This window comes from Schistocerca gregaria, chromosome 1 (genome assembly GCF_023897955.1).
Source record: "Schistocerca gregaria isolate iqSchGreg1 chromosome 1, iqSchGreg1.2, whole genome shotgun sequence".
Classification (NCBI taxonomy): domain Eukaryota; kingdom Metazoa; phylum Arthropoda; class Insecta; order Orthoptera; family Acrididae; genus Schistocerca; species Schistocerca gregaria.
In genome coordinates this window covers 730,254,765-730,271,136 of record NC_064920.1, presented here as the reverse complement: position 1 = coordinate 730,271,136, position 16,372 = coordinate 730,254,765, and the positions used below count along the sequence as shown (strand labels likewise).

Genomic DNA, 16,372 nt, shown 5'->3' with positions numbered 1-16,372 from the left:
GGTACTTACTAGCTTCTAGCATACAGAGTAATATTATACTTTGCTATGAAAGAGTTAAGATGTAAATTTAATAACAATACCTATATAATACTATTATGAGCCAAAAGTTTGTGGATGGGAAGAATTGTTCAAATGGCTCTGAGCACTATGGGACTTAACATCTGAGGTCACCAGTCCCCTAGATCTTACAATTACTTAAACCTAACTAACCTAAGGACATCACACACACCCATGCCTGCGATAGGATTCGAACCTGCGAATGTGCGGTCACGTGGTTCCAGACTGAAGCGCCTAAAACCGCTCAGCCACACAGGCCGGCTGGAAGATTTGTGAAATACATTTAACCACCACATTGAAAATGAAACAATCAGAGAATCCAGCCAGTTCCCAAGAGGCATTCCAGCCACAGGTTAAAATGAAAACTTTGGATATTAATTCTCAGCAAGATTTGTATGAGATATTGATACAATATGACAAAGTATTTTCAGATAAAGAAGGAATACCGGGAGATTATGTATGTAATTTTAAGATAAGGAAGAGACTCTCTCTCTCTCTCTCTCCTTTTTTTTAATCCCCAAACCACACCCACTGTCCTTGAGAATACACCCAGCAGTACAAGAAGACAAAGATAAAATTATTGAAAATAATAGTGTGGAATATAGCCTTAGAGTTTACCATAAACCAATACTGGTGGTATGTAAAGATACAGCAGTAGTCCATTGGGTACTCCTCGAATATTGAACAAACATACAGAAACGGTAAGAGACAGACTGGTTAGTACTGACGAAATTTTAGCAAAATTCGTACAATTGTGATAATTTAGTTCGATGGACCTCATGAGGTACTCACAGGTGACACTTGATGAAGCTTCTACGAAACTTATAGCTTTTTGTTTTGTGTGAAGGTAAGTCCTACCAGTTTAAGGTTTAGCCTTTTTCTCTAAACATTTCAGTATCAGTATTCATTAGAGCTTTAGATGCAGTGTCAGGAAAGGAACTCTTACAAGATCGGATGACATACCGTTGGTATACAAAACTTGGGAGGAAAATTGTGCTCTACTGATGAGAACCTTGGATAGGTTCTACACAAAAGACCTTACGATTAAGTTATCTAAGTCAGTTTTGGCAGGGAAGAATCAAAACTGTTTAGGACATCTGGTAGGGAAAAAGGAAATAAAAGCAGATTCAGAGCCGATTCGTGGAATCAAAGATTGTCCAGAACCCCAGAATATAAGGCAAAACCACTGTTATATTCATGGTCAACCTATGAATGATCCAACATCTTACGCAAAGATTGAAACGGCTTTAGGGAGATGAGGAATCAGAAGCATTTAACAACATTAAATCACCATTAGTGAACGCACCTACTTTGAAACAACAGTGTATGGAAAAGCCAGTTAAATTTAGTACTGATGCTTCAGAATATGGAGCAGCTTGTGAGCTATTCCAAGGTGAATGGGATCCTACTACAGGAGAACATAATACACTAAGGCTTACCAGTACAGCTTCGACCAAACATGAATTGAATAATACGACAACAGAGAAAGAGTTATTAGCTTCAGTCTGGAGCATACCAAGTTTCAAACTTTGTATGGGGATCCAAAATAGTGGTGTATACTATCATCAAGCTGTAGGATTTCTCATGGAAAGTCGTTTATTACAAAGCAGACTGTTACAGTAGGTATTATTCTTACAAGAGTACCAGATCGAAATAAATTACATAAAGGGTTCACAAAATGTGCTTCCTGGTGCCCTATCACATCTTCCATTGGAAATGGATGATATGGTAACAATGGTAGGTTCTTGAGTTACTTGAAATATAAATTTTTTAACATTAACAATATTAAGAATATGAAAGTTGCTAATCACCATATAGCGGAGATGCCGAGTCACATGCAGGTACAACAAAAAGACTCTGACAATTAAAGCTTTCGGCCGTTGGCCTTCATCAACAATAGATGACAGAGACACGTACACACATGCACACACTCACACAAACGCAACTCCCACACACGAGTGCAGTCTCAGGCAAATGAAACCGCACTGCGAGCAGCAGCACCAGTGCATGATGGGAGTGGTGAAGGTTGAGATCAGGAGGGTTACGGGAACGCAGGATGTATTGCAAGGAAAGTTACCATCTGTGCAGTTCAGAAAAGCTGGTGTCGGTGGGAAGGATCCATGTGGTATAGGCTGTGAAGCAGCCATTGAAATGAAAGATATCATGCTTGGCAGTGAGTTCAGCAACAGGGTGGTCCACTTGTTTCTTGGCTCCAGTTTGTCGGTGGCCATTCATGTGGATCGACAGCTTGTTGGTCATCACGCCTAGATAGAATGCAGCACAGTGATTGCAGCTTAGCTTGTAGATTACATGACTGGTTTCACAGGTAGCCATGCCTTTGATGGGATAGATGATGATAGTGACCAGACTGGAGTAGGTGGTAGTGGGAGGATGTGTGGGACAGGTCTTGCATCAAGATTTATTACAGGGATGTGAACCATGATATAAGGGATTGGGATCAGGGGTAGTGTAAGGATGGATGAGTATACTGTGTAGGTTCGGTGGACAGTGGAATACCACTGTGGGTGGGGCTGGAAGGACAGTGGGCACGAAATTTAACCCTCCCGGCCTCAACCTTCATTAGTCATTGTCCTCACCCATCCAGCCACTTCCTTGTTCCCAATCCAGCACTACACAGCCGTCATTCCACCATCACATCCAGTCTTTTTATTTCTCCCCTCCCCTCCCTGCCCCAGCCTCCTCCTTACCCCCACCCAGACGCAACTCCCATCATGCACTGATGCTGCAGCTCACAGCGTGGTCACAGTTGCCTGAGACTGCAGTCGTGTGTGTGTGTGTGTGTGTGTGTGTGTGTGTGTGTGTGTGTGTGTGTCATCTACTGCTGACGAAGGCTAACTGCCGAAACCTTTAATTGTGTGAGTCTTTTTGTAGTGCCTATCTGTGACTCAGCATCTCCACTATATGGTGAGTAGCAACTTTCCTTTTCATATTACTATTACATTCCACCCTGAATTTTCCATTATTTGTTTTTCTAACATTAAGTTACAGAAACATAGGTACAGAATTTAGCCTTCCACATAAAGAAGGCTATGGCTAAAGATCTACATTTTAAAGATGAGTGGTTGGTGACTGAACAATGTTTAATCGTGGACAATAAAACGTCAGAATGGATGATTCATAAAGATGTGTTATTCTGGAAAACGAAGAGCATAAAGTTCAATTTGAAACTATGTATACCTGTCACAGTAGAATTAGACCTCATTACGTTTATTCACAAGAGTTATGGACACTTTGGAGTATGGAAGTGCATAAAGCATCTGGTAAAATTTTATTATTTTAGGGACTTAAGTAGAAAAGTATTAACAATATTAAGAACCTGCGAAGTATGCCAAAAAATGAAGGAAGAAAATTGAGCTATAGTGTGTAAGTTATATCCTATAATATCTAAGGGAATTCATGACCTTCCTGCAGCAGAATTTTTTGGTCAACTTCCAGCAGAGAGGGATGCAGAAACATATATATTTGTGCTAGTATAGTGCTGGTACAAACATGTTAAGCTTTACCCTACCAAACATGGAAATGCTTAAACAATAATTCACTGTTTGAGAGAATCCATCGTAGATATGCGAAAACCACACAGGTTACTATGGTCCACAATTTATCAGTCAAGCATTTAAAGAATTTTTAGCGTGGGAACAGGTACAACATATAGCTGTTTCTAAATATTGCCCACAATGTAATAATCCCTGTGAACAAATAATGAAGGAGATTTCATATCTTTGTAGGGCATATTGTTCCACAAAATATAGATCTTGTGAACAGTTTGTTGCTGAATTTCTGGTACGGATAAATGAATTACCAGAAATGATAACACAATTATTACCTGTAGAGGTAATAATAAACCTTTCGTAGATCTGTTGTTAAAAATGATTAGTTGGCCTACGGGGAAGAATCAATGTGCCCTCCGCCACACACCGTTGGGTGGCTTGCAGAGTATAAATGTATATGTAGATGTAGAACAATGTCTGCAGTGACTGAACAACATCACTGAGGTGCTGTAATTCAAAATTGTTGATTTAGTTTTAATACATGATCATCAAATAAAACCTAATATTAAAAAGAGAGAAGTATTTTTTTTCCTAAATAGGTGGGATCATACTGAGTCAATAGCATACCACATCCTAAAGGACTATTTTTAGAAGAGGCAGAACACGATAAAGAAATGGGATCATATAATGAAGAAATGGTGAAACTATTTCAACGTTTAGAATAAGTATATAGAATAATCAAGATAAAAGTAATCACCAAGAAGTTATCTCGACGGTACACAAAGAAAAACAAATGACATGGTATTGAGGACCTGAAGATTAATGAGCATATACATACACACATGTATAGTGATAACCATGAAGATGAGTTTTAATCCTTATATAAAGTACTATAAATAGTCTATAAAGAAGTGCTAAGGCACAAACACATTGGAGAGTTCTAAGAATAAGTAATTAGGTGAAAATTATATATATTTGTTAGAAATGCAGAGACAAGAAACAACTAGAAAGCATGATACTGTATAATGAAGAACCTGGGTAAAAGACTGGATTCTTGGGTAATAATACAAATTTTAAATAGTAGAAGTAATTTAATTAACAATGAATGACGACAAAAGTATAGATCCACATAATTATATTTGAAGGATGGATTTGAATTAATAAAAACAATTATGTATATATTAGACAATAGTATTACAGTAAATGTAGAAATCATGTAAGGTGTTGTATTACGTTTGTATCTTCCATTCAATTCAGGGACTATGTTGTGTAAGGTAACATTTAGCTAGGAAATGCCATAGTATATTATTAGGCTCTTCAAGAAATGGATGATATTCACGTGAATACAGAGAGAAAAACTATTATCTTAGGTTAACTGAGCTAGAGTGGAGCAGAACACTGACACTAGGCTTTGGTTTGTGCAGAGCCAAGAATATACACAGGAGCTGCATCTTCCATGGGCATCAGTGGTGAATGGACATCATAATTTGCTGTGGTGGACATAACTACTCTGTGCAGTCACCGACTGGCCCGCCAGGGAATAACAAAAGAGCCTGTATTAGCAATGAACGCTGTGTACAATATAATGTATTTGACTTACTCTATTGTATACAGACTGGAGAGTAGGAACCCAGTGTTCTTTGTAAGGTGCGTTAATGTTTAATCTGACAATATATGGTTGAAATGATGGAACTCTGGTTATGAAAGCTTCATGCTGTTTGAGCAGAGAAACAAACTCTTTTCCAGCTAATTCACGAAACCTTCACTGAAGAGGATCTGAGCACAATAAACACAGTTAATAGCTGGGACTAAATAACAGGACGAGCTCTAGAAGATATATATATAGCTGACCACATTATCCAGAAGACATTAGCAAACAAATAGATTCTACAAACGTCATGAGCTATTTTGGGTGGAAATACATAACTAGTAGGATCAGCATCTCCGTGTAAAGCAATAGAAAATTCACACTGCAAATTAGTTTGTAAATATGGCTATATCTGAGCATTTATACATTTGTTGTTGTTAAAGATTTTTAATTATTATTAAATATACAGATGTGAGTTCGTAATTCCTATCCGCAACATTTTACAAGTTACAATAAGAGAAATTAGTCTATGGAATAGGAATGTCAAGGAGAAACTTTTTCAGTTTGTTTTCAACTTTTACTTCGTTGTCTGTCAGACAATTTATATCAATGAGGAAGTTGTCAAAAACTTAAATTGCAGCATTGTGCAACCCTTTTTGTGCTAAAGACAACCTTAATTTGGAGAAATGAACATCATTTTTCCTTCTGATACTGCAGTTATGTAAATTATTGTTACTATTGTACTACAGCGGATTACTCACAACAAACTTCAGAAGGGTATAAATATACTAAGAAGCAGTGGTCAGAATGCTCAACTCCCTAAAAAGATGTCTACAGGACATTATTCTTACAGAAGGTTCTTGAGCCAATGAAGAACACCTTCTTTCTTAAAAATGAGTTACCCGAAAACATTATTCCATATGACAATACAGAATGAAAATACGTAAAATATGTCAACTTACTGACTCCCCCCCCCCCCCCCCCCCCCCCCCCCTATGAACCATGGACCTTGCTGTTAGTGGTTAGGCTTGTGTGCCTTGACGATACAGATAGCCGTACCATAGGTGCAACCACAACAGAGGGGTATCTGTTGAGAGGCAAGACAAATGTTTGGTTCCTGAAGAGGGGCAGGAGCCTTTTCAGTAATTGCAGGGCAACAGTCTGGATGATTGACTGATCTGGCCCTGTAACACTAACCAAAACGGCCTTGCTGTTGGGGTAATGCGAACGGCTGAAAGCAAGGGGAAACGAAAGCCCTAATTTTTCCCGAGGGCATGCAGCTCTACTGTATGATTAAATGATGATGGCGTCCTCTTGGGTAAAATATTCCGGAGGTAAAATAGCCCCCCATTCGGATCTCCGGGCGAGGACTACTCAAGAGGACGTCATTATCAAGAGAAAGAAAACTGGCGTTCCACGGATCGGAGTGTGGCATGTCAGATCCCTTAATCGGGCAGGTAGGTTAGAAAATTTAAAAAGGGAAATGGATAGGTTAAAGTTAGATATAGTGGGAATTAGTGAAGTTCGGTGGCAGGAGGAACAAGACTTTTGGTCAGGTGAATACAGGATTATAAATACAAAATCAAATAGGGGTAATGCAAGAGTAGGTTTAATAATGAATAGGAAAATACGAATGCGGGTAAGCTACTACAAACAGCATAGTGAACGCATTATTGTGGCTAAGATAGACACGAAACCCATACCTACTACAGTAGTACAAATTTATATGCCAACTAGCTCTGCAGATGATGAAGACATTGATGAAATGTATGATGGGATAAAAGAAATTATTCAGGTAGTGAAGGGAGATGAAAATTTAATAGTCAGGGGTTACTGGAATTCGACAGTAGGAAAAGGAAGAGAGAGAAACGTAGTAGGTGAATATGGGTTGGGGCTACGAAATGAAAGAGGAAGCCGCCTGGTAGAATTTAGCAGAGAGCATAACTTAGTCATCGCTAACACTTGGTTCAAGAATCATGAAAGAAGGTTGTATACATGGAAGATCCCTGGAGATACTAAAAGGTTCCAGGTAGATTATATAATGGTAAGACAGATATTTAGGAACCAGGTTCTAAATTCTAAGACATTTCCAGGGGCAGATGTGGACTCTGACCACAATCTATTGGTTATGAACTGTAGATTAAAACTGAAGAAACTGCAAAAAGGTGCGAATTTAAGGAGATGGGAGCTGGATAAACTGAAAGAACCAGAGGTTGTACAGGGTTTTAGGGAGAGCATAAGGGAACAATTGACAGGAATGGGGGAAAGAAATGCAGAAGAAGAAGAATGGGTAGCTTTGAGGGATGAAGTAGTGAAGGCAGCAGAGGATCGAGTAGGTAAAAAGACGAGGACTGGTAGAAATCCTTAGGTAACAGAAGAAATATTGAATTTAATTGATGAAAGGAGAAAATACAAAAAAGCAGTAAATGAAACAGGCAAAAAGGAATACAAACGACTCAAAAATGAGATTGACAGGAAGTGCAAATTGGCTAAGCAGGGATGGCTAGAGGACAAATGTAAGGACGTATAGGCTTATCCCCCGAGGGGTAAGATAGATACTGCTTACAGAAAAATTAAAGAGACCTTTGGAGAAAAGAGAACCACTTGCATAAATATCAAGAGCTCAGATGGAAACCCAGTTCTAAGCAAAGAAGGGAAAGCAGAAAGGTGGAAGGAATATATATAGGGTCTATACAGGGGCGATGTTCTTGAGGAGAATATTATGGAAATGGAAGAGGAGGTAGATGAAATGGAAGATATGATACTGCGTGAAGAGTTTGACTGAGCACTGAAAGACCTAAGTCAAAACAAGGCCCCGGGAGTAGACATTAGAACTACTGACATCCTTGGGAGAGCCAGGCCTAACAAAACTCTACCATCTGGTGAGCAAGATGTATGAGACAGGCGAAATTCCCTCCGACTTCAAGAAGAATATAATAATTCCAATCCCAAAGAAAGCAGGTGTTGACAGATGTGAAAATTACTAAACTATCAGTTTAATAAGTCACAGATGCAGAATACTAACGCGAATTCTTTACAGACAAATGGAAAAACTGGTAGAAGCCGACCTCGGGGAAGATCAGTTTGGATTCCGTAGAAATGTTGGAACACATGAGGCAATACTGACCGTATGACTTATCTTAGAAGCTAGATTAAGGAAAAGCAAACCTACATTTCTAGCATTTGTAGACTTAGAGAAAGCATTTGACAATGTTGAGTGGAATACTCTCTTTCAAAATCTGAAGGTGGTAGGGGTAAAATATAGGGAACGAAAGGCTATTTGTGCAGAAACCAGATGGCAGTTATAAGACTTGAGGGACATGAAAGGGAAGCAATGGTTGGGAAGGGAGGGACACAGGGTTGTAGCCTATCCCCGATGTTATTCAATCTGTATATTGAGCAAGCAGTGAAAGAAACAAAAGAAACATTCGGTGTAGGTATTAAAATCCATGGAGAAGTAATAAAAACTTTGAGGTTTGCCGATGACATTGTAATTCTGTCAGAGACAGCAAAGGACTTGGAAGAGCAGTTGAAGTCATTTCTGAAAGTATTTGTATGGAGTGTGGCCACGTATGGAAATGAAACATGGACGATAACTACTTTGGAGAAGAAGAGAATAGAAGGTTTCGAAATGTGGTGCCACAGAAGAATGCTGAAAGTTAGATGGGTAGATCACATAACTAATGAGGAAGTATTGAATAGGATTGGGGAGAAGAGAAGTTTGTGTCACAACTTGACTAGAAGAAGGGATCAGTGGGTAGGACATGTCCTGAGGCATCAAGGGATCACCAAATTAGTATTGGAGGGGAGCGTGGAGGGTAAAAATTATAGAGGAAGACCAAGAGATGAATACACCAAGCAGATTCAAAAGGATGTAGGCTGCAGTAGGTACTGGGAGATGATGAAGCTTGCACAGGATAGAGTAGCATGGAGAGCTGCAGCAAACCAGCCTCAAGACTGAAGACCACAACAACAACAACAACAACACCAACAACAACAACACTTGCAATCCCATAAAAATTTAAGTTATCTAGGACATACAGTCCAATGGATCACAGAAAATATCAACCAGTATAATTTTGTTACTTAATGGTTGTAAAATTTGGTGAGTGAACAGGTAAATGGCATTCGCAGAGAGCAACCCTTCTGAAATCCAAACTGTGATTTGCTGAGAATGTTGTTGCTTAGGTTAAAAACTATTCTAGAATACATCAAGTTAAAAATTGTGTAAAGTGATGTCAGCAATGAAACAAGATGGTAGTTTTTTACATCTCTTCTGCCACCTTCCTTAAAGAGGAGCTTGACAATGGTACATTTCAGTCTCTCTGGAAAAATGCCATGAGTTAGTGATACATTACACATTTCAAATAAGACAGGACTCATTATATGGGAACTAATTCTCAGAACTCTACTGGAAAATCCAGATGAGTTTTAACTTTTTAGAGAATGTATAATTTTCTTAATTTCAGAAGCCATTGGTGATACACTCGTATAACTGAATTTTATTAGAGTTTCATTTTCAACATAATGCTGCAATTTTTCTCTTGAACTGTTTGTCCCTATACTTTCTACTATACTTATGAAAGGATTATTAAATACATCTGCTGACAGTGACTCTTTATTTATGGCCCTTCCATTCAGTTCACTAGTGTTGTTATCCTGTTCTGTGGCTGGTTGTCCTGCCTCTCACTTCACTACATTCCAAACACTCTTAATTCTATTGTCAGACTTACTTATTTCTGCCGTTATGTGCCTGTTTCTTGATATTTCAATAACTTTTCTCAGTAATTTTGAGAAGTTTTTATAGTGTGCAACTACTGCTGGATCTCTACTTGTTCTTGCTGACACATATATTTCCAGTTATGTTTCACAAGATACTTTAATACCTCTAATGATCCACGGTTTTTTACATGGCTGTTTAATATTCTTTCTGATTAGCTGATGCAGAAAACTATTTTCAAAAAAATCAGCCAATCTATCTTTCCCTTTCTCACTCTAGTGTATGCCATGTCTAGTACATCACCACCACCCAATTGTAGCATCCGGCAATCCACTCATATGAGATTTCATTTCAGTCAACACTAGTCAGCTCAACTTAAATCTTCACATGGCTCACAGTAGTGTTATCCCAGGGCTGGTCATGGCGGTGCAGGCCATCCACAAAACTCACATTTGTGTGTGTAGTTGCTACTCTAATTTCATCCAGGTCACCCCTAATTCTGTAATTACTGTCTTTTGCCAGGCTGTTCCCCACTCCACCTACTGCAATAACCGTATCCTCTATGACAAAATCTTCGCGTAGATTCCCTACATCCTCTGTCACTGGGCTAAGGCTAGCACCTGGCTTTATAATATGTATGAACTGGTAACTCCATTCCTAATCTGTCCTGTACGATCTGGCCTGCATCCCTCCCATGGCTGCTACATAACAGCAAGACATTTTTCTTCTTACTCTCTTTTGGTACCTACCTAGTTTCTTTGCCAGAAGACTGCTGCATCCTACTGCAACCTACAGCTGGATGAGATAACAAGACAAATTTATTTGCTACTGTAAGCTTAAAATATATATGAAGAAACTGAAGAGCTGTTTCTCTTTTGGCCTTTGCTTGTTATTTTTACACAGTTCCCATCATCTTCCCCCCCCCCTTTCAATCTATATAGTTCAAACTTCACATGTTCTAAATCAGCCTGAAGGGCACAAATCTTCGCTTCTTGTTTGGCAATTCTCTTGTAGCCATCTTCTTCTTCTTCTTCTATTTTTCCCCAGAGCCTCAAGTCCCGTGGAAGAGCCTCACTGAGTTTCCCACTACTATCACCCAAGTGGAATTCCAACCCACAGTTTACATATACCACTTCCTCTCTGACTATCCTATGGCAACATCCATAGTTATCACACATTACAACAAAATTACACACTTAAAAATTTAATAAAATCACTTAAACACTTTACACTACAGGAATTTTTGTTACTTACAAGCCACAAAAGTCAGGTCTAGACGTAAGTGCTTTGGGTGTAAAATATAACATAAAAAGTTAATTATTTCCACTGACAACAAGAATTCACACTTGCTTAACTGCAGCAGTATCTGTTAATTAACTTAGAATCTACCTTTTAACATAACTATAATGTAGAAATCCAGAACAATTAAATTGAATACTGCACCAAAATGCAAACAAAAATACAACTACAACCCGACTTTACGATCTTTTCATATTTTCTGGAATAATACGTAAAGAAAAGTGATACCTTTAACAGTACACTTAAATACCACACAATTTTTTGTGTTTAATCAGTAATTTGTACTAAAAACTTGCATGTCACACTTGGTGCAGGGGCAGTGTTCATTATGGAGAGGAAGTTGACAGATATACAATTTTTTATGACTTAACTGTCTCCTATCCTGAGCAAATATAGCACTGTTCCCGTCATGTGGAACTGTCTTCCTGAGAGTCAGTCTGTAAACAATTTTATATTACTTTCTCTTCCAGTTTCTTCCATCCCTATTGAAACACCACCATATACATTGTTCCTTTCTTTATAATTCATCTCAATTTATTTATCTCAGATGGAATCACACCTAGAGTGACAATACATTAATTATTAACTATCTGTGTTCAAAATTATTTACAAAGTATCCAAGCTTTTAAAGAAATATTCCACTTGTTCAGTTTTGCCTTTATTGTTAGTTACTGTGCCAACTATTACCTTTGTTTCTGCTGGTGCCTTCAGTCCAAAAACTGGCTTGACACTGCTCTCTGCTGACAGTAGAGCTGCATGTCCTTGAAAAACATCCATTTGCTTTCAGTCGTTCATAATACTAACATAACAGGACAATGATGACTAATGGTACATGACCAGATCAGTTAATTAGGCAGACCATTGCCCTCTGCAAATACTGAAACTGTTGCTACTTCTCATCAGGAACTACAGATTATTCTGACCACTATAGAGATACCACTCCCACAGCGATTGCCTCTACGGGATGGCTATCTGTATCAACGACATACACAAACCACCCTGTCTCGGCAAGGTCCATAGTTTATGGATGGAGTCTACTATCCCTCCCCCATCTACTCTTTTTCTAATTCTCTTCTGAAAGAATGAGAAACTACTGAAAATGTGTGCATGAGATAAGAATAAGAAAACAAATTATATGTTAACACAAGAGGTAAGATTTGTTTTCCTATAGGTTCATTAAAGACATACTTTTCTTGTACCTACAATTAATCCCATCTTCAGAGACCATTCTAATGGGGTAATTATTTATTTAGAATAGATTTTTGGTACAAATTCTACCTGAATGCCACAAGGCAGGTGAGAGAGGAGTTCAATCAGGTTTTCCTTTAGCTCTTCTGACAGTACCTGTAACTGCAGTAATTCAAGGTGGGCCAAGGGTCTTTTTAGTAAGATTCAAAGAGATAAGAAAAGACCAAGACAAGAAATAACAAAAGGTTGATAGGTCATGTTAGAAAATATGCTGGAGTATCAAGGATGCCTATCACTGAAGAAAAACAAAGCTGCATAGGATCTTTATTCGCCTAGATGTTAAACTTCAACAGGGCAAGGTGGTACAACACTGAACTCATATTCAGGAAGAACAAATCTTGGTCCAGCAATCCAGCAATATGTAAGGCAAATGCTGGGATGGTGCTCCTAAAAAATAAGGCAGGTTTCCTTCCTTATCCTTTCCCAATCTGATCTTGTGCTGCTTCCCTATTGAACGGATTGTTAATGGCCATTAAACCCCTAATGTTCTGTCCTTCCATTTATGGAATATTTATGCTTGGCCTCTATACAGTACAGCACAAGAAGGGCAGCCTATTTTCTACAATTTCCAAGATCTGGGATGTTTCTTCAGGCTTGTGCAGACAATTCTCTTTTATGTAGTGTGAGCCATACTGCTGCCTAATGAACTTAATACATTCCATTTTTATTCATGTGGAACAGTATATTTTTCTAGTTTAACAGATTTTTATCTACTGTCTAGGACACTGAATAACTACTTGCCATTCACTGACAAGTCAAAACTATAAACATATCTGCCAAACTGAATAACATCTACTTACGTCAGAGTCACTATCATCGGACTTCTCTTCTGCTGGATCAGTTCCAAGAAAAAACTTTAGTGCTGCTACCATAACCTAAAAGATAAAAACAAACTTTACATGCAATCTAATTACAAGAAATAATTTAATACTTATTAGCAAATAAGACATTACCTTCACAAATTTTGAAAAGCACGCCGTTGCAATCACATTGACTGTTTTTGCATCATTCCACACATTTTTCTTGTACAGTTCTATCATAATGTCCTTAAACAAAAATATGCAAATTAATACAGTATACACACATACACCACTTAAGCCAACTCAGATTCTCACTTCTACATCTACATCTACATTTATACCCCACAAGCCACCCAACGGTGTGTGGCGGAGGGCACTTTACATGCCACTGTCATTACCTCCCTTTTCTGTTCCAGTCGCGTATGGTTCGCGAGAAGAACAACTGTTTGAAAACCTCCGTATGCGCTCAAATCTCTGTAATTTTACATTCGTGATCTCCTCGGGAGGTATAAGTAGGGGGAAGCAATATATTCGATACCTCATCCAGAAACGCACCCTCACGAAACCTGGCGAACAAGCTACACTGCGATGCAGAGTGCCTCTCTTGTAGAGTCTGCCACTTGAGTTTGCTAAACATCTCCGTAACGCTATCACAGTTACCAAATAACCCTGTGAATAAACGTGCCGCTCTTCTTTGGATCTTCTCTATCTCCTCCGTCAACCCAATCTGGTCCGGATCCCACACTGATGAGCAATGCTCAAGTACAGTTCGAACGAGTGTTTTGTAAACCACCTCCTTTGTTGATGGACTACATTTTCTAAGGACTCTCCCAATGAATCTCAACCTGGTACCCGCCTTACCAACAATTAATTTTATATTATCGTTCCGCACACATACTCCCAGATATTTTACAGAAGTAACTGCTACCAGTGTTTGTTCCGCTATCATATAATCATACAATGAAGGATCCTTCTTTCTATGTATTCACAATACATTGCATTTGTCTATGTTAAGGGTCAGTTGCCATTCCCTGCACGAAGTGCCTATCAGCTGCAGATCTTCCTGCATTTCGCTACAATTTTCTAATGCTGCAACTTCTCTGTATACTATAGCATCATCCACGAAAAGCCGCATGGTACTTCCAACACTATCTAATAGGTCATTTATATATATTGTGAAAAGCAATGGTCCCATAACACTCCCCTGTGGCACGCCAGAGGTTACTTTAATGTCTGAAGACGTCTCTCCATTGATAACAACACGCTGTGTTCTGTTTGCTAAAAACTCTTCAATCCAGCCACACAGCTGGTCTGATATTATACAGGCTCTTTGTTTATCAGGCACAGTGCAGAACTGTATTGAACGCCTTCCGGAAGTCAAGGAAAATAGCATCTACCTGGGAGCCTGTATCTAATATTTTCTGGGTCTCATGAACAAATAAAGAGAGTTGGGTCTCACACGATCGCTGTTTCCGGAATCCATGTTGATTCCTACAGAGTAGATTCTGGGTTTCCAAAAACGACATGATACTCGAGCAAAAAACATGTTCCAAAATTCTACAACAGATCGACGTCAGAGACACAAGTCTATAGTTTTGCGCATCTGCTCGACGACCCTTCTTGAAGACTGGGACCACCTGTGCTCTTTTCCAATCATTTGGAACCTTCCGTTCCTCTAGAGACTTGCGGTACACGGCTGTTAGAAAGGGGCAAGTTCTTTTGCATACTCTGTGTACAATCGAATTGGTATTCCATCAGGTCCAGTCGACTTTCCTCTGTTGAGTGATTCCAGTTGCTTTTCTAATCCTGGGACACTTATTTCCATCTCAGCCATTTTTTCGTTTGTGCGACTATTTAGAGAATGAACTGCAGTGCGGTCTTCCTCTGTGAAGCAGCTTTGGAAAAAGATGTTTAGTATTTCAGCTTTACGTTTGTCACCCTCTGTTTCAATCCCATCATCATCCCGGGGTGTCTGGATTTGCTGTTTCGACCCACTTACTGATTTAATGCAAGACCAGAACTTCCTAGGATTTTCTGTCAAGTCGGTACATAGAATTTTACTTGCGAATTCACTGAATGCTTCACGCATAGCCCTCCTTACGCTAACTTTGACATCGTTTAGGTTCTGTTTCTCTGAGAGGTTTTGGCTGCGTTTAAACTTGGAGTGAAGCTCTCTTTGCGTTAGCAGTAGTTTCCTAACTTTGTTGTTGAACCACGATGGGTTTTTCCCGTCCCTCACAGTTGTACCCGGCACGTACCTGTCTAAAACGCATTTTACAATTGCCTTAAACTTTTTCCATAAACATTCAACATTGTCAGTGTCGAACAGAAATCTTCATTTTGATCTGTTAGGTAGTCTGAAATCTGCCTTCTAATACTCTTGCTAAACAGATAAACCTTCCTCCCTTTTTTTTTTTATATTCCTATTAACTTCTATATTCAGGGATGCTGCAGCGGCCTTATGATAATATACTCAAATGGAAGCTTAAAGAAAAGCAATGTCTTCAGTGACAGATCATTGGATAGTATTTTATCATGATTTTCTTAAATTGTTTTATTTACATTTTATGGCTATATAATGTTGTATATGTAGGTATTTATGTCTAGTTCCTCTTCACTTCTGTATCACATTAGTAAGTACTCACTTACTAAATTGCTGTCTATGATTTTGTGATCTATGTTTGAATTTTAGCAAATTTGCGAAACTTGTTGGTCCTTTTGCACATTAGCGGATTTTCCAATGTATTTTAGTTTATATTTATATTTTAATGAATTTCTGACACCATTTCTTGTTGCACCAATGATGCTGTTTGGTTAGAAAGTTGCTTTATATAGTTTATGAATTTAGTTCATTAATCGTTTAATCTTTGCTGCTACTTTTGTCTTTCATTACAAAATATTTTTGTTATGTCTAAATTTGCCCATTATCACAATTTAATATTTCAATAAAATTTTCTATATATCTTTTATGTTTAGTCTCTTTATTCATCTAATATCTTCTGTGGTTCATTAAATGTGTGCATACGTATTTCCATTTCTTCAAGAACATTCATCGCTAGTCCCTTTGGTATTACGTGCAGGATTTTCAACTGCTTGCTCTATACATTCTGCTTTGTGGTTCTCAGATTTTAAAACCAGAAACATTACTCTT

General features: G+C 38.5%; 1 protein-coding gene across 1 annotated transcript in view; it reads right to left on the bottom strand.

The window, feature by feature from the left end:
* Positions 1–16,372, bottom strand: part of LOC126267044 (protein SDA1 homolog) — a 173,678-nt gene that overhangs the window by 93,281 nt on the left and 64,025 nt on the right. Inside the window, exons 7-8 of the mRNA XM_049971869.1 lie at positions 13,375–13,467; positions 13,222–13,296 (exon numbers count right to left, since the gene is read on the bottom strand). Coding sequence (XP_049827826.1) covers positions 13,222–13,296; positions 13,375–13,467 — 168 coding nt within the window. The remainder of the gene's footprint in view (positions 1–13,221; positions 13,297–13,374; positions 13,468–16,372) is intronic.